At 42.7% G+C, this 23,804-nt stretch overlaps 1 protein-coding gene across 2 annotated transcripts; it reads left to right on the top strand.

Moving 5' to 3' along the window:
* Positions 1-754: 754 nt before the first annotated feature.
* On the top strand, positions 755-22,882 carry ppp1r1b (protein phosphatase 1, regulatory (inhibitor) subunit 1B). 2 transcript variants are annotated; one of them, XM_034220209.1, is made up of 5 exons: positions 755-1,331; positions 13,708-13,797; positions 18,047-18,122; positions 19,322-19,450; positions 21,158-22,882. In XM_034220209.1, exons 1-5 carry the CDS (start codon positions 1,113-1,115, stop codon positions 21,304-21,306), a joined length of 663 nt encoding a protein of 220 aa, XP_034076100.1. In that variant the 5' UTR covers positions 755-1,112; the 3' UTR covers positions 21,307-22,882. The 2 variants fall into 2 exon arrangements, with proteins under 2 accessions (XP_034076100.1, XP_034076101.1); XM_034220210.1 differs by having other exon boundaries at positions 761-1,331; positions 13,708-13,791.
* Positions 22,883-23,804: the final 922 nt, after the last annotated feature.

The following is a 23,804-nucleotide window of genomic DNA, read 5'->3' as shown; positions in this document are numbered from 1 at the left end:
TCTTCCAACATCCCTCCAGATATATTCTCCATTCCAGCCCATGCCAAAGCTAAACTCTGCCCCGAGGCCAACTCCACCGCTTTCACTGTCCAAATCCCTCTGCCATATGAGAGAAATAACAACAAGGCCCTCATCATGGCGCTAGAACTGCCAATCTGTCCTTCCTACCATTGTGTGTCTGTGTTTTTCCACTTAAAAAAAGATCTTGTTATTTAAAGATGCTCCATTTCCTGTTTTGTCATTAGATGCATGCTATTTGTACGATGAAAAACCCACATTTAATCTGATTTGTCTCAGTTATTGATGAATATCAACAGGATGGAAGACCGAAGCCAAAGCATGTCACTGCAACTCTGATAAGGCATTACATACAAATGATTGGTCATAGCACCACGTATAACACCATTCAGCCTAATACATCCAGTGTTGTCAGTAGAATGGGTTTAGCTGCTGGATCACATGTACATTGCCCCTTGTATACTCCACACATCTCTCTTCTTGTTTATCCCTCCTTGCACTCCATGCTCCCTCCCTCTCTCACCATAAATCTCTCATTCACAAATAGAGGCCAACAGAGGCTCAACTGATGTGATGAGATTATTATTTTTCTGATTACAAATCAACCTCAGCTTAGAAAGCTATAAAAACACAGCTGCCCCCACCACCCTGTTTGTTACATCCTCTCTCCTCTCCTCCCCTATGTGCTATGGCTCCTCCCCTCCTGCCTGATATCTCCACCCTCCTGTGGACCCTGGCCCCTCCCCTGCCACTTCTCTCCCTTACAGCCACATCTGAGGACCTGCTTCATTCACTCCAGCTGCACAGGTTCTATAGCCAGTGAAAAAAGAGAGAAAGGGAGAGAACAGAAGAGGTACAAGAGAATATTAGCAGCTGCTGGAGAGAGGGAAGAAGACTGGAGGTGAACAAGAGAGGGTTTCTGTTCAGTGTGTTGCTTTGAGTCAGGGTGTGAGGGTAAGGTAAAGAAGAGATAAGACAAGTCTTCAGGAGCGGGACCACTCAGGAAGTTGCCTTCAACCTCCAAGGAGGTGTTAGTGATCTTCGGCAGAGACCCCTACTTTCTGCTGGGAGTCAGACCCCCAGGATCCAAAGCCATGGAGCCCTCTGTGTCTACCCAGGTCGAGGAAAAGCCCAAGGAGAGGAAGAAGATCCAATTTGCTGTGACAACTGAGGTGGAGGAGAAGCCCAAGGAAAGGAAGAAGATCCAATTTGCTATGTCATCTGACGACGAAGACGAGCCCAAGGAGAGGAAGATCCATTTTAATATGCCGGCCTCTGTGCCCTCCAACCTGGACCCTCGACAAGTGGAGATGGTGAGCACTCAGGGGACAGATTGGTGTTTGAGCCAGAGTATTCTGTTAGAGCTGTTTCATTTGAATTTTAAGTATTTCACACATTGATTTCTTATTGTCCAAATGTGTCAATACTTTCCTTCCACTCATTAAGGCAGGGTGTTTCCTTATTTAATGTAGCTATGAGGTGCTGTAGCATAACTGACCAAGTGTCTCCACTCTAGAGCATCATAACTCTTCACCACCTTCTGCAAGTCCGTTTGCTGGGTGCCAATCTGCGACACGATTGAGAAATCATGATGACATTTCCTTGTTGCTGTTTCCTCATGAGATTACTGCCTTGCTGTCTCATCTTGATCTGTTTAACAGTGTGTACGAAAGTCATTATCTTGCGTATGAAAGCCTTTTGTAACAGAGCAGCAACAACAAGGCCTTGACATTTTGTTGCTCACATTGCTCACACTGTTTCTAATGACTTTTTTTCATCTTTGGCAACTTGTTTTGCGTGTGCGTGACCTTGTTTTTCGGAGGTTTTCTTAGTACAATTCATCAGCATTGCTTTGCCCACAGAGATTATATTATGGCTGACTCAGCATTGCCTGTACAATTCTGTGAAATGTTTTTGCTCAGGACAAATCTGAAGGTTTTTTTTGTCTCTAATGCTGGTGGCTCCTATTTTAGAGCAGAGAAAGTGGGACAAAGTGAGAATCGTTTGGAGCTGAGGTAGATCGAGGCCAATGGCTCATCCCTCACGAGAGCTTGAGCAGAGATTGGACGCGAAAGCAAGATATAGAGATGTTCTATATGAAGGAAAGCAGAGACAGAAAGATACACAACCCAATATCTAGGTCCACCTGTCTGGGGACAGTTCCCTCAGTAGCTGTCCCTGTTTCACAGCTTGCATCAAAGAGGCTTTTGACTAACATAAAGGGCCTCAAACCATGCTCCATAATTCCCCTGATCTTCATAAACACTCATACCTTGTTTGTTTGTGAGAAACTGTTTATCATTTCACTTTCAGGCCCATTTTCTATTCCAGGCTTTCTTGAATCAAGTATAACTTTCTTGCCTTAGCAGCTTTTAACCTTAATATTGTTGTAAACACATTTGAGATGCTAGTGCTGCATTATAGACTAAAGGACTTGCTAAAATGGAAATGTGTTGCAACACTACACATGACTAACACTCACATTTATACATAAGCACTGGCTCTCCTCCTCCCCCTCGTTTTCTCTCCATCTCTCATGCCCTGTTGCGACGCTCTGATCCCTATCATCGCTTCTAAGAAACTACAGGATATTAATCTACCATATGTGCGCTTCATATTCTCTCACTTCCTTTTGTTTTGGGGGGGACCTTCTTTCGCAATCACCTGATGGTCAAACAGTGATCAGCTATATTTAGGCTTGTTGGCTGGCTCTCCCCCTGCAGGCCGGCATTGGCCTTTTACCTTCAGATAGGTTGTGTGTGTGTGTGCTAAAGCTTCTGTGCCATTGTTGCTGCTTTACGAGACACCTTTGTCATTCAGAAGCCTCAAGTTGTTGTTGATCCATCTTGATGTTTGTATGTGATTGTGTTGGCAGTCATGTTCAGGGGAGAATGTGTTTATATATGCTTAAAAGCAGATAGCATCTAGCCGGTGGCTGAGGGGAGTCTCTGGGGACGTGTGGGTGGGCAGGAGTAACGTTTAATGACACTCATTTCATTCCCCTCCCCTCCCTAGCAATTACTGTCGCCCACAAGTCCGTCTTTGCTAATGAGCCGCACTGACTGTAACATTCTTCCAAACTTCTTACACAACCCATAACTCTTCCTTACTGTTCTTTCCAATGGCATTCAAACCCCAAAACCGCTATCGACTGTAATGATGGGGCCTTGTTGCTATGGGGACAGGTTGCACAACTATGTTGCCAAAAGCTCCCCCACAGTTTGCATCTTAAAGGTCAACTTTAATGGACAGCACTGTGTGTCTCATAGGTGGTATGCATTGGTGCTTACATGTGGATATATTCTGTATGTGTGAATGCTCTTTGTTGGGTTGTGTGTTTATGTAAATACATTTCCATACCTCCCACTCAGTGAAAATATTGCACATTGTGGGAGAAAAACAGCAGCCATGTGTACATTCCTCCATAGGTGTAAGATATTACTCCTCGACATGTATCTCCTGTTGTTGTTAAATGTTTATTTTGAAGGAATCTATTCTACTTTTAATATCTGCACACATCTACCATAAACACCCCAACACGTTTTTACTTTCCATTTGAGGTGAATTAGATTTTGAGCTTAGACAATTTACTTTTTCTTATGTACAAAATTATCTTAATTAACAATTTTTAGGATAATCTTGACAACATAACATTTTCATGCAAGTGAAGTTTTCTCACTTAAAGTGGACCTATCATGCTATATTTGTATAATATATTGTAGGGCCATACCTATATAAAACATGTCTGTGAAGTTTTTTTTTCAAAATACCAAACAGATCATGCATTTTAGCCATGCCTCATTTTGCTCTATTTGCTCTATTCCAGCCCTGTCTTCACAAGGGCTGATTCTGTGGCAAATGAGCTGCAGCTGACCACGCCCCCCTGCAAAGGAGGGGGGCGAGGCACGAGCGCCATGTTACCATGCTGTTACCATGCTGTTACCATGCTGTTACCATGCTGTTACCATGCCACGCAACCTTTCATTCCCCTGATAGGTGGAGAATTACCCACATAGGCGGAGCACCCCGTTTCTGACGTCAGAACAATTTCAAATCTGTATCAGTCTGTATCAGATCCGTTGCAGCCCCGTTTTTAGAGATTTGGGTATGGAGGAAAAGAGAGAGGGTTGTGTTTTCTGACACTTGGTGAGTTCCCTGACACACCAGGGACACATAGTCATGTATAAAAGACGTACAAAAGTGCATTTTGCATGATAGGTCCCCTTTAACTGAAAGACTTTTAACACCTTTTTCTCACTTTCTCGCTCTCAAGTGCCCTGATCAGAGTTTTTTTTATCACATTTACATATTTGGTTTTCCAACGCCATCACTGTCAGCTCTGAGTAGATCTGCAGTTTTGTTCTGCTCTCTTAGCATCTGACATAAATGATCTACTCATTATGAAACAGACATAATTAAAGTTGTGTTTTTTGCAACAACACGGAGAAGCACATGGTTTGTGTTTATCATCCCTCCCCCCACAACACACGAATACACACCAATCCTACGTGTTTAGCAAATGATGTAGGGTAATGTGCACCACGGACAGAGATTAGGGTCATGGTGCAGGCGCTGCGTCCGTGATTCCCTCCAAGTCTGCCTCCCTTTGGACTTAAAAATCAGACATCTCTCTATGTCTCTCCTCTTTAAACTCAATTTGATCTTGTCATCTTGTGTTGATCCTCTCAATTGAAAGGAAATAATAATATGAAAGGCAATATTAGAGGGCAGGAAAGGGCATCAATCACTTCGCACAATAATCTTTATTAAGGGAGTTATGTATGATTTAGGTTCCTCTGCCCCACCTACTCTCCTCACACTATATCTGATCCCGCCCCCCTTCAGCCCTCCCCGGTCCAGTCTCTGGGTTAAAAGTCAAACAACGACCTTTGATGCAGTGTGTGTTTGTGGGTAAACATTAGCGGTCTGGGGGACTGTCAACATGCACTTCCAGAAAGAACATATTTTGGTTGGCACAAAGCAAGAGGGTGCAGTGATCTTTCCCTGCACGGATAGAATGTCACTGTAGTGGTGTGACCCAGCCCAATGACGTGTGTGTCCAATTTATGAACACTTGTGTTTATTTTCCTTCAAAGTTGCATGCCCAAAGCAGTTTGTTGATGTTTGTAGTGGCAAAACTAATAGGGAAAGGATTTTGCTGAAAACCACAGATTGTTATTACAATGTATACACAATCAATGGACCTCTGTCCTCTGAAGGCTGCTATGTGTTTGTTCCTCCTTGTTTTTGACAGTCCAGGCATTTGATTAGTAAATGACTGCAGAAACATTTTCACGTCAGCAGTTTAGCACAAAGGTTCCTTTCATGGTACTTTCCCACTTTGTTTAAGAAACGCATGTGCATGAAAGCCAGTTCATTCTATTCATATTTTTGTCTCAAAATGATTTTGTCCTGATGAGTGTATTAACTAAACATCTATAGTCTGTGTGCATGGCTGTGTGTAATGTGTAAACACTTTATGAAACGTAAATATTGAGCTTGGATAGAGCTTTGATGACACCGTAAACAGTGAGATGAAAATGCGCAACAATGCCCGCTGCACCTCAGGCACCGGCGTCGGTCACAGAAGCTGGTGGAGGCCAGCAATGATGCTAATGACACACTTAGCCTTCCACATTAGGTCAACACATCCTCTGTTGTCAGGTGGTGTCACTATCCCACTCAGTCACTCACTTGTCCCTTCAGGGGTCATTGTTAATCTAACCAAGTCAAGCTGTAGTGAGCACATACAGCCCCATATGTGCATGAATCCATCTCTAACTGACCAAACATATCCTTGTATTCTCTATCTGGGACTGTGTTGATAAATGAAAGTGAATCGAGTGAGTATTACTCAGCAGGAAGAGAAATTGGGCTGGATCAAATCAGGAGCTGCCTTGTCACCACATTTCGTCAGACATCATTTTAGTAACTGCCTTCCTCCCTCCTGATTTTCCTTTTCCCATTGTGACGGGCTTGAGTCCCTTTAGCTCTGTTCAAAGAGCCACAGGATGGTCAGACTGATGTAGGCATATTGAGATGAGCACTGAGGCGTGACTCAAAACAAATGGGATTGGTCTTGATCGCTGTTTCATCAACACTGAGAAGCCATGGCATTATGTTATTGCTGCCGTGCCCGTTGTAATCTCTGATTTGTGTTACAGCAGTTCAGAGAATTTTGTTCATGTTTATCCGCCTGCAACTTAATGAGCTTACACAGGGACACACCAGGTCATCTTCAATGGGCTTTAGGAGCATGTCCCGATTCAGAAACAAGGTTATGCACAAATATCAAAGTAACACATGGTTGTCGTGCTGAAACACAAAGTTATATTTGGAATGTGTAAACTGATGATAGATTAGCGGTTTTTAGATTTCAAATGAATGCTAATTTTCAAAGAAAAAGATGTTAGAAACATTGTGGTGCCAACAGGAAAACACAACCCTAGAGTTAAATATTATGTGATGTTAAAATGTACACTTAGGGTAGATGCATGCCATTTGCATCCAAGCAATGATGTGTGAAATTCATAGCAACCATCAACAGTATAATCTTCTTTCATGTACCTGTGGGCACAGTACATATGACATTGCAAATCAGTAACTATGGCTACTCTGTCCTTTGTTTGTACCTGCTGTTGACCTCTGGAGCTGGTCTTTGTCCGATACACAATATAACATCTCTCTGTTTGAGTGCATGAACAAGAATAGCAGAATGATTCTTTGTATGCAGGCTGTAAGAGGGGCCATCGTCTCTGGGAAGGCTTTGATTGGCATCTCCCCTGTTGTCACCTCGCTGCATCGTGCGCTGTGACCTGGCAGGAGGCTTCCTGTCACTCATCAGAGTCTGGTACATTAACTCCTTAGTGACGTAATGGCAACACTTTCTATCAAGAGTCTCTGGAACAACGGCTCCCTGTACCTAATTACGTTAATGCTGTAGGGGAACTGTGAGACCGAAGAGAAGGAGGAAGAGGGGGATGGTCTCTGATGGTGATATCATTCTGCCATCATTATGTTGGGGTCAACAGAGAGCCCTTCCAGCAGCTATCGCTTGCCCATCTGTGTATTCAGTTAGCTGGTGTTGGGGCTAAAGGTCGCTGCAGGAGTGTCGCGTGAATGTTGAGAAGCAACATACTGCAGCCTCTCTGACTTACGGGAATTCAACGATGCTGTTCATTTGAATAGGAATGAGCTAAACATGCATATCTAACAGACCACGGACTTCACTGAGCTGCAGCTAGGGTTGTAAATTGCGTAGCCTTGTCTTTGACCTTGTTTGAAACAGCTGGAAACCTCGAAAAGCTGGTGTTACTCAGTGAAGCCTTGTTGAGACTACCTGGCAGCGTTTTCTTTGAGTGACACCGAAGTATAGCCTGAATGTGTCGGACAGAGCTGTTTGTCACATGATATATCTGGTCGCTAACCTTTGGTTCTGTATTTGCCATGCTTATGTGGAAACATTTTGTCTGCCAGCTTTGTCTGGAATGTGCTGGGTGGCTGGTATTTTGGGATAATCATGGCAACTGTGTGTCCAAATCTTTTAGCAAAACACAAAGTCGGAAAATAATCAAATTCTTCTAATTCCATTGTGGATATGCACACAAAAAGCAAAACATCTGGCAAAGATGATAAAGTAAAGTGTGCTGATATGTAGGAGCTCAAAAACAGCAACAAAATGTCTCCTTCAACAACAACAACAACAACACATTTATACTTTGAATTTGATAAACCTGTTTGAATTTCTAATTAACTATCACCCATTGCACTCTTGTATTAATAGCAAATATGCATTCATATTTAAAAGTTTGTCTTTTTTTTATTGTTAAACTTGCAAGGTTGATGCAGTTTTGTTCCACCATTTGTAATATCCAGAAACATAAACATACAACGTGTGTCTTATCTCTCAGAAATACGTTTGAACGTGCAAAAGGAAAACAAATCATTCAGCTCATACTGACAGGGATCATTTTTCATGCTCATTGTGTTATTGAACTCAATGCAAGATTGCACTTAGAGAACCACATGGGGCTCTGCCACTTATTTTTAAAAGGCTCACTGGGGGGGGGGCAGCATGAGTGCTTAATTGAGTTGCTCTTCAGAGACTAAACAGGCCAAAGATTACGACAGCTGAGACGGGACTCTGTGTTCAGCACCTGATGTTCCAGAGGAGACGAAATACAAAAAAATGAAGGTGGCAGAAATGATCAGGGTGAATGGTGTATGTGTTGCCTGAGTACATTTCCTACAGTTAAATAAATACCAACATTTCAGCATCATAAAAAAAATATTGTATTCAACTTAGGAAGAACAGAGCTTCACCTTCAGAAACTCTATCTGACTGGTAACATACCAGCATTTGACACAAGACCTACATTGCATTTACAGCACAAATGTACTCCATATGTCTCCCCTCATTCTTTGGCTGAACATTTGACTATGTTCCCATTGGTGTCCTGAATGCCATGCACATACTTATTTCCGATACCACTGCACAGCCCTGTGGGCAGATGCTATACCTCCAGATCAATCTTGTACAAATGTGTCCATCCAGAGCTGGGTTACAGCTGGACCACGAGGGAGAGAGTTGAAACTGCTTAAGAGGATATCCTGATATAATGTAGGGCTATCGGACACCAGGGATGTTATCTGACAGGGAAGGAGATCTGAGGTGTATTTCTCTCTGTGTTTGTATTTGTTTTAACGCCAGGACACAACTGACTCCCTTTGAGATGCTCCACTGTCGGCTGGTGCAGGCCAGAGTTTCAGAATCTTTCTGTCTCATCCCACCGAGCCCCCAGGGACCCCTCCGATCTAGTTTATGCTGTCCTACTACTGCTGCTTTTTATAGGCGCGGCCCGAGAGCACCAGCTTAGAGGATGATGGTCTTTAGAGAGCAGACCCACATGAGCCAAACTGCACCCGGGCTGCCATGCAAGAGTGTGTTGAGCCAACACACACATACCTGTGCACAGCATACACACATGTGCAAAGTCAACATTTCCCAATGACTCCTGCACCCCACAGAGCACAGAGTTAGGTAACGGAGTTCTTCCTGGATTGCGGCCTTGTCCCCAAATAAACTTGACAGACTTCTAAAGATTCAACCATAAGATTACAGCATTTTAAATAATATGGCATGTTTCAAAACAAATGTCCGAATGGCTTTGTGGAGGTTTAAGGAAATCAATGATAAATCAATGAAACTAAGTAAATAAAAGCATGATCATTTAATGTAATAAAAGAGGAATACATAAAAACACACCAAGTAAAGCTAGTCTATAATTTATCAAATGAAGTTTAGTCAATCTATCAGCCGTGCCACAATTAATCTGTTGCTTACTTTATATTTTCTTTTTGTGTCATTGTTTACTTTTGTTGATTGCATGACTTTGCTTGCTTATTGAGGTGAGATTCCTTCTTTAGGCCTCTAGGGGTTCTTTAAATGTCATCTGCACACCATGCTTCCTCACTTATGCTGTGTTTCTTCAGCTCTGTCTATCGTGCAAACACATTGAAATAAGAAAGGAATCTAGAGGTTTCTCTCTGCCTCTCACCTGTGACACATTGCAGAGTCAGCAGGATACTCAAGTTCAATCCTCAGCTTTAGATACGCTGGTGCATCTATTCTCTACGCTATGATCTATCAGCCACGTCTTTCAATGAAACTGAAGTGAGGTGCTGCTGCCTCTCAGGGAAGCCTGCAGGCCCGCACCTGTGGAGCTGCTGAAAGGCCACGGAAAGCTCTACTGATCTTGGTATAAAAAAAATGGCTGCCAACAGAGGAGAGGGGTTAGGAGGCCTGGGCAGGGGACAGGGGGTTTAGAGAGGTGGAGGATGGAGGATGGAGGAGGGAGGGTCTGTAGGGATAAAGCATAGCGGGAGTAATCTCACATGCTCACATATTATGTAACTTGGGGAGAGTGCGGTTTGAAGGCTGGAAAATTACTAGAGTCACTACAATATGTGTGTTTATGTCATCTGGCATGCCAATGTCATACAGTAGCACGTCACCGCCACCATCACTGTGTGCAGTGAATGACAGGAAAATACAGTTTGCTAGCTAAAAATGCATGTTTGCATGATGACCGTTTTTTTCATCTACTTTACTTTTGCAATTTAGGTGGAGTGTTGTCTTTTATATGGTTACGGAGGTCATGTCCTGGCATTTTCACAAGATTGCCATGATGATTAAATGATGACATTAAGAGGACAGCCCTCACACACACACTGCATGTGAGCGTTGTTATTCAGGTAAATATATCAGCAGATTTACAAATTACGCTTCTCAGTGACCTTAATTATCTTACACAATCACTTTACCTTCTTTTTATCTCACATCTCTTCCTATGTCCATCCGAATAAAAGGGCAGGACGCGGTTGTTATTAAGTTTAAATGCTTTCATTCTGCAACCATCTCTTTCATTCAAGTGTCATTGGCGGAGTCAAAAAATGGATTTCAGAATTTATGAAGAATGCACATTTCTTTCTTCTGTTTGCTTCCAGGAAATAGAAATAGAAAATGTGAAGGCAAAAGTCCTTGGGGGGAAATTGATGTTTGATGTGCAGCTGAGAAATGTTTTTCTTTGAATATTGGTCCAGTGGATTTATCCAGTGCTGGAGTTCTATTCAGATCTTTTTCCCCAAAATAATGTAACATAACAAAAACAGTAGAATAAAAAAAGGGCAGCTATTTTATAGCTAGGCTTAGGCTTATGCTACACATTTGTGGAACACTAAAATGGGAAGGTCACCTTGCTGTAAGCTATGTGAACATTTGTATGAGCAACTGTTGATTGCAGATAACAATTATTTTCCTTATCAATAGCCGAAGTTATCAAATATTGGGAGTTTAAGAAAAAAAATCTCATTCTCTTCACTTAAAGGTCCCTTGTTATACTGTCTTTTCTCTAAAATCTAAAAATGTTTTTATATAAATGGATAAGAACAAAATGTGAGCAAATCTTTTTTTCTGAAACTTTCAGAATCTCTTTACACAGAGGCGACACATGTTTATGTATAAAAGACAATATGGAAAAAAGTGGATTTTGCATAATAAGTTACCTTTAAGTAGAACAACCTTAACGTGACCTTACATACACAATGTCTACAATGGAGGATAATAAGGGGACAAACCAGAGGATTTCCCAGTTTAATGGCTTTAATGCCACAGGACTTGGGCATAGGCTCGGTCATGGCAACATCTGGTGTCTGCTCCCTCGTGTGGGTCTCTGTGTGAGACACCTCAGGCTGCCCTGCAAGGCTGGGAGCAGGTGTCAGGCAGGCAGAGGCAGCATGGAGCCCCGGGCCCCCACACCTCGCCCAGGGAGAGGTGGGCCCTGTGGATGTTCTCTGCCAGTAAAGAGAGAAATAAAGAGGTCACTTGAGGAAAGGTAAAGGACAGACTGTGGTGGAAATTCCACACTTAATGACCTTCTGGTAAGGAATGAACAAATACGTTTGAACCAAAGTTGTGTTATTTAATAAAGAGTTATAGCATTTAACAGAATCAATCTATTTCCAGCCGGAAGGACAGATAACCCTGCACCACCAACGTAGTACAAGAATCTGACTCTGTTACAACAGAAAAACAAGCACTTTATACAGGACAAAGACAAAAGGGGGGGAGGTCTCAGATAGGGAATTCACATTACAGGCCATTGAAATGTTGACTAACCTGCATACTAATTACAAACCTAAGATCCATATGATAATTGCCTGACAATGGACAAAGCGGCACCTTTCTGTCTGAGAACATTTAGTAGCTAGGCATGAATTTAAACTGTAAGCAAATAAAGTTACAGTGACATTATATATAATTAAATTAGACTTGTGATACATTTCTACCATACAGATAAGTTAGCAAACCAATCAATATCATGATTTCAGTTATGACGCATTCTGGTGATGGAGAGGAGAGGAGGGGAGAAGTGAGGTAAATGTCAAGGAATGAAGGATGGGTATGGAAGTAAACAGGATAGAGGAAGCAGAGGATCAAGTGAGATGGAAACGAGAGGTGAACGACATAAAGACAGATAGTGCTTGAGATTCAGGGGCTGACGGGACAGCTGGAAGTTGCGTGATGGGATTAAAATGTGTGTCGGGTGTCATAAATAAGGGCAAAATGCACGCTCTATTACCCTGTGTTGTCGTGATTGACAGCCGCAGCTTTCCAACATGTGGCCAAGCAAGCCTCTGCTTTGGCAACATACGCCTCACTGCGATGACGCACACCTCCCTAAACGAAAAGAAGGGGAACCAACCATAAACAAATCTCTGAGTATGGAGCAGTTTAACGCAAAATAGAGCCAGGATTAACTCTCCTTCATGCATTAAAGAGTGTGCCAGGGTTCATGCCATGGACAAGGTGACTCTTTCCACATGGACACTTTTCAATACCTTGTTTGTTCGACTTGCCAAGACCACTTAGCTAGCTGCTTTCATTGTCAGCACACTTTTTAAACAACATGTTTTCAAAAGGTAGTTTTATACATGTCAGCTATATATCCTTTTTGTGGGAAAGTTTTTATATCTGCACGCTTTCTTTTCTGGGCCTCACACATTCTTCTCAGGGGTTTTATCAGTATATTTCATTAATGACATTCTTCTCTTTTGTGTAACACACAGTCCCCTCCTGATTTCTTAAAAGGTTACTTGCTAAGGTTGCAACTTCATGATTGACAGAAGCTGTTTCAAAATTGACTTCTCAGTTTTTAATGGTGCAGAAGGTCCAGAAAAACCTCTCAAACCACTCCTTAAGTATAATCTGCTTCAAAGCTGCAAATGGTTGCTACTAATAACTGTTGTTCATTGATGACTTAAATGATGAATGAATTATCCAAATAGTTCTTGAATATTTTTCTTGATACTTGTATTTTTTGCTATAATACAGCCTAAATGTCATTTCATAACGTGTTTCCGCTGCACTATTTCTTAAGGCTCTTAATGTCTTTTATTTTTGTAAAGCACTTGAACTTGAATCACCTTGTGTTGAAAGGTGCTATATAAATAAACTTGCATTGCCTTGCCCTGCCTTAATATATCTGTCTTTTTTCAGTAAAGCAAAATATATGGGATTTCACAATACTTATCCTAAAAGGAGAAAAAAAGACCCACACCACCACAGGCTGGATTGGATTGGATTGGCGAGCTGCGGGGCACAGCAGGGCATTTGTTCCTGTGAGGGTAGAGAGTTTACTGTAGTGACTTTTTCCATATGCAAAGTGCAGACCTGTGTTGATTATTGGGCCTTTACAATGGAGGGCAGTGTCTGAATGCTGGGGCTCATTAAGTCTAAAATCCCACCTTCCATGGTCCCTCTGTTTGTGAGGGTGGTATACCGTTTAAGCTTGTCTTAATTGCAGGATCATTTCTGACTTGAGCAAATAGCATGAGTTTCTCTGCTGTTTTTCAAAGCATACCTTTCACTGTATCTGTTACAAGCTACATAATGAGTCTTCCTCTACTCACTTTGGCATCTGACCTGACCCGTGTGCACTGAAACTTGTCGACCAATCAGCCAACTGGGCAGCAGCACTGATGGTGTCAGCCGCAGCATTCCTTTCACCAGCATCAACTCTCAACAATCTCAATTTGATTTATAGGGCTGCATTATTATTATATAAAATGTTGGCCAGTTAGATTACTTATTTATTTATGGCTGCCCTTTATGTTTGTGTTTGTTTATAGATCCGGCGCAGGAGGCCAACACCTGCCACGCTGTTCAGAGTAGCCGACCAATCATCTCCTGAGGATGATCAGTCCACCCATCAGGTAAAGGTGAAGTGACAACACTTTTCGAAGTGTCTGTGCATTCTCCTCAATCCACCACCATTTCCTTCAAGCCTATCCCATGAACTCAAAACAATGCACACAACCTCGTTTTGGAGTTTCCATTTAATTGTTTAACAACATTATTCTGTGTTTTTTCCAGAAGCTGCTGTCCGCCTTATTAATACCACCTCCCAAAGTATAGATTTAGTCTTTCTAAATACTCTTTCATCCTTGCTTGTGTCCATCACAAACTCACACCATTTTTTAATCCCCAAGAAAAGTGTAATTCAAATTTTCATATTTTAAATCCCCTGAGATTAAATGTTCAGTGTTTTATCACATTTTAATTGCAGTTATGACCTAAGTGAGAACAAAAGTGTCCTTGCACGTGTGCAGTAGCACTATGGCATTTCTCAATGTCAGTGTTGTAGTGCTGTGAAAAGGGAGTCGGAGGCGGTGTATTAATAATGGAGTTCCAATCTTTATTATCCATTAATATCAGAGAGGTTAACACATGAACTGCTCTGCCTGACGAGCTAGCAGGAATGGCAGCCAAAGCTACAGGTGTTTCCACTAAAGGGTCCATGTGGCAACACAATAAGCAAGGTGAATTATGGTCCCACATGGTGTCACCACACAAGCCCCCCCAGAATTCACTCGTAAACAAAATCCGTATGGCGGGGAGGAACAACACGCCTACCCCCACGAGTCCTGCGCACCGGAGCCGGCACAGCGACTTCCGCCTGTGCGGCCCCCGTCAGAGGAGGGACCGGAACAACAGGTCCAAACTCCCTGACAGGAATCAAAGCCGGAGGGCGGCCCCGTCTCGGCAGTCGAGCCAGCCCCACCGGCTGGTCCACGTCCAAATGAGCAGCCTTCACCCGGTTAACCGAGACGTGCTCAGCCTTGACCATGTCGACCACCAGGTGCTTGTCGCCGTGCTCCAAGACCCGGAAAGGCCCATCATAAGGGGGCTGCAGGGGACCTTTGTGTGCGTCGTGACGTATGAAGACGTGCTCAGCCGAGCGTAGCTCCGCGGGAACTTGAGACCTTGGTGCACCGTGCTGAGTAGTCGGAACCGGAGCAAAAGCCTCCGCTGCGTCTCTCAGGAAAACCCGCTGGGCTGTGGCAGACCTGATGAGCCTGAGACCTGAGCTGATGTGTTCGGGAGGAAATCCCCTGGAACTCTCAACAGCTGCCCGTAGACCATCTCCGCCGTAGAGCACTGCAGATCCTCCTTAGGCGCGGTCCTCAGGCCCAGCATCACCCAGGGCAGCTTGTCGACCCAGTTACCGTCCGTAAGGCTGGCCTTGAGGGCCGCCTTCATGGAGCGATGGAAACGCTCGCAGAGGCCGTTAGCCTGAGGGTGGTAAGCGGTAGTCCTGTGCAGCTTAACCCCCAAATCGCCTGCCACAACGTTCCAAAGTTCGGACGTAAACTGAGAGCCCCTGTCTGAGGAAATGTCCGACGGGGTGCCAAAACGACACACCCACGTTGCAATGAAGGCCCGGGCAACATCTGCGGCCGACGTCGAAACAAGCGGGACCGCCTCCGGCCAAAGGGTCGTCCTGTCCACCATGGTGAGGAGGTAGAAAAAGCCCTGAGAGGAGGGCAACGGACCAACCAGGTCAATGTTAACATGGTCAAACCTCCTCTCAGGCACCAGGAAACCTTAGCGCGCTGACAAGCCACGCACTCACCAGCCCAAGTCCTCACGTCCTTTTTCAGCCCATGCCAGACGAACTTCGCGGCCACCAAGCGCACCGGAGGCTTAACGCCGGGGTGTGACAGTCCGTGCACAGCCTCGAACACAGGGCGCCTCCAGCTGGCGGGAAACGACCGGCTGCGACAGGCCCGTGGAGACGTCACACAGGAGGGTAACGCCCGCGTCGCCGAACACCACGTCCTCCAAGCGCAGCCCCGCGCCCTCCACCTTCAGGCCCAACTGGACGGCACCGATGACGACTCTGGAGAGGCAATCAGCAACGACTTGCCAGCCACGTGCTTAGTGTCCGTAGTGAACTCTGATATGTAGGACAGCTGCCGCTGCTGACGTGCCGACCAAGGCTCCGCCACTTTTGACATGGTGAAGGTGAGCGGCTTGTGGTCGACAAACGCCGTAAATTCACGGCCTTCCAGCATGAAACGGAAGTGACGCACGGCCAAATAAAGTCAGAGGAGCTCTCGGTCAAAGGCGCTGTACCTGCGTTCTCTGGGCGTCAGCTGGCGGCTGCCAAGTGCCCTCCACCCACTGCTCGTGCACTGCGCCGACGCGTCCGTGGTGATGGGAGCCGTAGATGATGGGTGTGCCAGCAAAGCCGCCTGAGCCAACGCGGTCTTGACCTCAGCAAAAGCGACATCCGCCTCTGCTGTCCAGTCGACTGGACGGGGGTCTTGCCTTTCAACGCTTCATACAGCGGCCGCATGATGTGTGCGTGTTATCTAGGGTCACACCCAGATTCCTTGCAGTCTGAGTCGGGGAAACAACAGAGGTGCCAATGTTGATTGTTAGGTCAAGAGTGGGACAATCTTTTCCCGGAAGGAAAAGCAGTTCAGTCTTGTCAAGGTTGAGCTTGAGGTGATGATCAGACATCCACTGAGAGATGTCAGCTAGACAAGCAGAGATGCGTGCGACGACCTGGGTCTCTGAGCGGGGAAAGGACAGAATTAATTGGGTGTCGTCAGCGTAGCAGTGGTATGAAAAACCATGCGGGCTAATGACTGATCCGAGCGAGTTTTTGTACAAGGAGAAGAGGAGGGGACCAAGAACAGAGCCCTGAGGGACCCCTGTAGTTAATTGACAAGGGTCGGACTCGGACACAATAAGCAAGGTGAATTATGGTCCCACATGGTGTCACCACAGTGTAAATATTGCATCACATGACTGACATGTAGTGACCTTGCAATACCAAAAAAGGGAGTCTAATAGCGCGTTTCCACTGCAGCACGGAGCTCGCTTTAAACGTGCCGAGCCGTATGGGGCCCGTTTTTGGTTTTGTTTCCACTTGGCCTAGTAGCCTACCGGCTAGCGGGTCCTAATTCGCAGTTTTTCTGGCCCCATAAAATCGTGGTTCTAGGGCCAGGAACAACCAGGCTGAGTATGCTAAACTAGAGAGAGAATCGCTGGCAAGGGGGCTACAACTACAACAAGATGAACATATTTGACCGTGATTTAATTGTAATACACGTTTCAAAATAATGCCAAAGTAACAACATACTGATACCGGTTAGTAACAACCATGAATCAATGCTTTGACAAGTCTGCAGACAGACGGCAGGCGAAAAACCTTTTAAAATGCGTGTTTTCTAAATGGAGATTGGCTAAGCTTACGTTGTAAATGCTCCGACCGTCCACACTCACAACAACGGCCTATACAGACATAAATAAACCAGCGACTGTATTCGCCATGACACAGACAGTCTGTGGTTTGTACTTGTTTAACTTTTGTCTAGTTTCTGAACAGATATGAGGATCTGTGAGCTCTGAGTGCTAAGAGCTGTGTTGTTTTTCTGGGGCTCTCATTGAAGATGAGTCACGGCTCCGCCTACACTGCGTTACTATAGAAGATACTACCCCAGTTCCTAAACTGTAATGGAAATGCGCCATAAAGTGAGCCAGTCCTAACAAGGCCTAACGAGGCCTAGCCATGCCGAGCGAGGCCGTGTAGTGGAAATGCACCATAAGTAATAAAGAAAGTCTATTTTTAATGTAAAGTTGCAGCAATGAAAAATACTGCATCCTGGGTTTGAACACGTCTGTTAATGTCGGCATCATTACCTGAATCATCATCTATTCTGCTACTGTGAATACAATTAGCCTTATAATTAGATTGCCATATACCTTGCCCTCTTATGCGAGGTTTTGGATCAAATGTGTAGAAAGAAAGAGCCAAAAATGCTTATTTTTCTCCTATTTAGTACTTCACTGGGACATTTGATCTTCACTGTGCAGAAAAATGTGTGTGCAGAAGTCTGTTATTTACTGTTTCAACTCACATAGGGAGTGATGGATTTTTGGAACCACTCATCCAGAATGCAAATTTGAAGTGTTTCCAGAGCACACACCAAAAAAGGAGACATTATGTGAAGCAGTAGAACTTTTGAAATGAAAATGATTTGCATATTTATACATTCTGTAATTTTTTCATTTGAGGAGAAGGGTAAAATACACCAACAAATATGTAACTGATCTCATTTGTGGAAAAGCCATATCATTAATAACTAAATGGTGATGTTGATGCCTCTCTGTTTGCAGTGGGTCGTAGGAGAGAACGGAGTACTCAAACCAAAACGTGTCAACCCAAATGTGTATCAGCCTCCATCACTCAGAGGTAGGTGTGAGCAGTGTTGCTACTACAGGTGGCGCTTGTGTGTTGTGATTCATCCTTGTGTTTAAGTCCTTTTTGTTTTACCGTGCTTCGCCGCAGTCAATTTCCTCCTCGCTTTTTCATGCTTACTGATAGCTGACATGTGACAGATGGGTAGATATGTATTAAAAGCCTCTTTCTGCACATGTGTGAAATGCACAGGCCTGTTTCCATGTGTTCTTGCTCTTACTCTACACTCCACAACAGTGTGTGACGGAGAGACAGAGAGGGAGAAAGAGAGATTAGTGTGTGACAGCTGTGAGACAATGAGTGTGAGTCTAGGAACATCTAGATCATCCAGGATTACAGTCAGTTGTGTATACAGCTGTTACACGCACACACACAGACACGCACAACACACACATATAGGCAAGATATATAACTCATGTTGTTTCATTTGAGTCTTTATGCATGTGGCTTTCTGCTTGTTGCATGTGGTCAATAAAGGGGCAAACATTCCCTCAGAGCTTGTCAGCAGAGCTTCCTTTAATGGGGATTTATGGTTACGTGTGGCATATCAAGTGATGATATAATGAGCCAGGAAAACCTCATTCCTGCATCAGAAATCTGCCTTTCATTTGCTCCTACGCACAGAGGGGAAGAGAGAGCTACCTCAGAATAATTTCTGATTACACAACCTACATTCACAACCTGAATGAGTGACCTGCAGTGCCGCACTGAGGGTGTGAGAGAGAGAGAGAGAGAAAGAGTCAAGGTGACCCAGAGGAAGTGAGAAGGGGAGTTAAGGTAATATCAAAAAAGAGAGGAGAGTGCATATGGGGGGATGGAGAAGAGGGTGAGTCAGCACTGCCAAAGAAAAAGCGCTGAAGATGGCGGGCAGGCGAGAAAAGACGAGGGTACAAACGACAGGTGGAAGAACAGGGTGAGAGATGGGATAGAAAACAGCAGCGGAGGCTAAAAAACACCAGTGTGGGATAATGTTTTGCAGTCGCCTGTCTTTCTGTCTGTCAGTGCATGTGTTTAATTGGCTTCCTGCCTGCCTGGCATGTATTCAAAATCCCCGGTGAGGCTTGATAAAAACGGACAATATTGAAGCGTGGTAAAACCAAAACAACATATCCCTCTATCCCTGTGTCCATGTGTTTGTGTGGCCGTCTCCCTGTGTGTGTGTGTGTATGTGTGTTGTGATTACCTGTGTGTAGCTGTGCAGAAGATGGCCGAAGCACATATGCAGCACCTAGGTATCTACCCCCCCTTGGAAGACCCTTGTGAAGGGGAGGAGGAGGACAACAACTGGCAGGGAGAGGACACATCTCCCACCCAAGCTGCTGGTGAGAGGGAGGCTCTCTGACGCAGTCTGGGAAAACACAACAGCAGCAGCAAGGACACAAGAGAAAATAAATCCTGTGGCCCTTAAAAAGCACTAGCGTTTATAAGCCTGCTTGGGTGGAAAATGAATTATTCAAGAAATGTCTCTTGACACTTCCAGCATGGTTGCAATCTAATTTAATATATCTTTCTTCTTTGAGTTTCCTGAAAAGCGCTATACAAGTCTCATGTGTTATTATTATTATTATTAATATTATTAATAGGATAGAAAAATATTTCTAAATCGTTTTAATCAGATTTTGATGGTACAAACAGGATTTACTTTTAGTTATTGGAGTTCAGAATGCTGACTAATGTGGTGTATGATAATCTCATCACCTGAGAAAACATGGACCAGACTAGAAATATTACAAACGTAATATTTTAGTATTCTTCTGACAGCACTCAGTTTCAAGTTTGGACACATCAATGTATTTGTATTATAAAGCATATTGGAATGAGAATGAAGATTGCAGACTGAAAAACAAAAGTAAAAGACTTAAAAGGGCCATAAATACCACCACTTTTCCCCTGCTCTGAAATAACTATTAAACTGTTTTTGTTAACAGTAGAACAGAGATGCGTTTCTTAAAGGCTGCTGTGGTTTTCAGGGTAACTTAATTTCCTCAGGACCAGCAGCACAGATGAAGCTCTGTAGTGTCATATAATATTATCTCTCTGTGTTACGCCCAGAATCTGTCAGAGACCTGCAGCTGACTACAGGTGGACACACGCACACACACCTGTACCAGGCAGAGGCCAGACAGTAACACGCTCACAGAGAACACTGTCTGTTCTGATCCTCTGTATTCTGTTTCAACCCCTCCAACATATTATTATAAAGCTAATACAACTCACAACTCAGTTTGAGTTATGTGCTGCAACAGAACAGCTGTGGAAATTTGAAATCCATTTACATGAAGAAAAAAAAAATAGTCCACAAATCTTATGTTGAAGTTAACTTTTTAGCATACTCCCTTATTATTTTGTCAAATGTATCAAAATGATCGTTTCTTCATCTCCATTATGTCAAATGAAAACATTTTTTATCCAGAATGATTGCTCTGTCAGCGCAGATGACAGCCTCTCAATTAATCCTCTGTGTTGAAGTCTGCTGAAACACAGAGTAACACATGATGTTTAGTCATTATAATCAATTAATCGTCTGGTCTTTAAAATGTCTGAAGATATTGTCAGTGTCTGACCAGCAGCGCAAAATCAGTGTCCGGTTTATTGCCAAGTAGGTTACATATAAGGAATGTTCCCTGACTTAATGGTTGATTACATAAACTTATAAAGAAAAAATGAAATAAGGAAATATAAATAAAGAAAAAAATACATTTATAATAGAAATTAGAAAAAGTACTATAAAAAAAGATGTCAATATATCTGAATCAAAATAAAAGCGCTGTGCAGTTTTTAGAAGATATTCAGTTTGCAACATTTGTTCTTTAAAAATTGGCTCAACCAATTAATAAGTTGTCAAATTAGTTGAAATAATACACTAATGATTCCAGCTCTACTTTAAATATGAATTTCTTCGTGCCCACCAGTCATCTCCTTCACCAGAATAAATTGTACATTTCATCTATGAAGAAATATGTTAACCAAAAGCAGAACTTAGTTGGGGATTTTACTTCTTCTTTTGACATCTGTCTTTGTCCCCTTAGATCACACAGAGACGACAACCGAGCAGTCAGACAAGTTCTCCAGCGTGAGAGAGACGGCCAACGAGATCCAGGCAGCACAAGAGGAAGAGAGGGAGGAAGAGGATGAAGAGAAGGAAACGACAGAGGAGAACAGGCGGGGAAATAACTGAGAGAGAGAGAGAGGGGGAAGAACTGGGGGGAGTGAAGGTGTTTTATGAAATGGTTAAAAGCTAAAGACCTCAGATGAGATCAGGAAATGGGTGTGTGCTGTTTGGTGGATGTGAGGATGAGAGCTGAATGAAAAATACCTCCATGAAATCAAACATGAGAGTGAGCAAAGATCTCTGTTCACCTCCAAAGATTGAAAGGGAAAGGTGGATTAAAGAGAGGACAGAGAGGAGTCAGCCCTCATGAGCAGGTGAGGAATGATCTGCTGACTGAGCAGTAATGTCCCTTTGTTTATAATGAGAGTGGAGGGACAACAAGGTCAACATGAGCAAATACCCTGACCAACAAGACCAGTCCTCCCTCATACCTTAATGCTTCTACACAAAGATGAATGTTTCTCTAAAGATGATAATTATTACCACAATAAACACACTCACATATATTTGTCACAGAATCTGTCTCTTAGAAGACCCATGCAAAAAAAGCCTATACATACGTATGGTATGATGCAAATTTATTTTTGAAACATCATTGTTATGATTTGCATAAAACGTGCTTGTGCTGCCATCTTATGGTTGAAATGGGATTGACAGTTTCAAAGTGATACTCCAGCTAATATCGATCTTAAATACATTACATTTTTTTAAAGGCAATCTAGTATCAGTATATATTTAATAAAATATAGATACTGAAAACACTTGGAGTATCACTTTATGTAAGACTTAATAATAAGATCCAAAATGTTTTGTCTATAACTGTTAAATACAAGAGCCATTGAGTGTGTTTGATTATTTCATACCATATTTTTTACATTTGAGTATACTTCACTAAATGAATCCCAAAAGGGCATAGCTACCTCTAATTAGATGGAAATACCAAACAGTTGCTTTCACGCATCACACATTTAAACTGGATTCATTGTGAACTGAAAGAAGAAAAAATATTTTAAATTATAATACTGTTCACTAATTTCAGGCTCAAAAATTCCCTTTTGTATGTCATTGCTTTTCTATTGTCATCTTTTTAAATGTATGTTAGGATCTGTTGTTAAAGCTATTTTTCTAATCTAACGTCCGGTGTACGAGTAGCTCAGCTCTGTCCTGTTTCCACTGTCTATATCTAACTTGCAAGCCTAAAACCAGGCACCGTGGTTACTGTATAACTGACATTCTAGCAATGCTCTCTTTTTAACAAGATATTCACTGTCTTTTCTAAGGTTTTTTAAATCAGCATCTGATCTGATTTCCAGTTTAGCTGAATATAAAGGATTTGTTATTTTAGTGCAAAGGATTCCAGTTTTGCCACAATAATTAGTTTGTTTCCTCTGAGCTGCGGTTTGTAAATAAAAAGTGTGTGAAACTTGGACCTCTGTCCTGCCCAAATGATGGGATGAGTGGATGAGGCTCTGCAGCTGACTCGCTGTCCCCCTCCCCTCTCCACCGGGTCAGAAGAACTCTGGAAAGACTTGTATGAACTATTATGTTTATTCTGTCTTTATTTTATTTGTCCATTCTCTTGCTTTCTCAATGTGATGCTTTTGTTTTTAAAATAAACAATTTATCCTTTTTCTCCTTCAAACAGATGTGTGGAGTCTAAATTCATCCAAGGAAATAGGAATTTTCATTATTTATTTATTTTCACGCAAATCTCTTTTCAGTCATTGTCCTCCATTAAACCCAGGTGTGGTTAATCAAGACATAGAGTAGCTAGCTAGCTTTCAAAACAAAATATTTTATTTAAAATGTAATCAACATTACCAGAAAATATAGGATTGTGTTGCATCAAGTGGCAATACAACAGTTGGTTTTATCTTTAAGGCCGCAACACACTATTCTGTATTCTGCATTAGTGTTAATAACTCACAACTATACTGCGGTTGAGTCATGGTGTGCCACTAAAGCACTGTCAATTAAAGAAGCTTTATTTAAAATTTGACTGCCTTTGTTGTATAAATGAATGGTATCAAAGTCACATTGTATTATTAGAATTTTTTACTGACTTCACATTATCAAAAAATACTAAGACGCATTTGTTGGTTAACCTTAAAAAAATAAAATAACTTTATCTTGGCTCAAAAACACTGCCAACCATCCTACATGATTGTAAAGTATTTTTTATATATATATTATATATATATATATATATATATTTATGTGAATAGTTTCATTCTTTATAGACAAAGATAAAACCTACGCTTTGTGTAGGCAGAAAACTTAAACGGCCCAGCATTATATTATATTTAGAAACAACATTGGTAACCACTGTATAGCTAATGTTACAACCTTCAACCATGGATTTATACAGTGATGGGGATTACGGCTCTTTTAAGTGAGCCGGATCTTATGGCTCCGTTCCTTTCCAAAGAGCCGGTGGTTAAGTGGCGGTGGAAATTATTCAACCCAGTCTCACGGCATTTCGTGTTATAGCCACGAAATTAATTTAATCTATTGATTTGTGTTCACCAACGATTTTAAAAGCAATGTATTTATATTGGTAATAG

The sequence above is a fragment of the Gymnodraco acuticeps genome, unplaced genomic scaffold, assembly GCF_902827175.1.
Source record: "Gymnodraco acuticeps unplaced genomic scaffold, fGymAcu1.1, whole genome shotgun sequence".
Taxonomy (NCBI): domain Eukaryota; kingdom Metazoa; phylum Chordata; class Actinopteri; order Perciformes; family Bathydraconidae; genus Gymnodraco; species Gymnodraco acuticeps.
Note: the sequence above shows the minus strand (reverse complement) of the source record. Positions and strands in the feature narration are given on the sequence as shown.

Excerpts from the sequence above, each read along its gene's own strand:
- ppp1r1b (XM_034220209.1), top strand. The coding sequence starts at position 1,113 with ATGGAGCCCTCTGTGTCTACCCAGGTCGAGGAAAAGCCCAAGGAGAGG. Across the intron at positions 13,798-18,046 it reads AGTCCACCCATCAGGTAAAG|TGGGTCGTAGGAGAGAACGG; the intron begins GTGAAGTGACAA and ends CTCTGTTTGCAG. Across the intron at positions 18,123-19,321 it reads TCAGCCTCCATCACTCAGAG|CTGTGCAGAAGATGGCCGAA; the intron begins GTAGGTGTGAGC and ends ACCTGTGTGTAG.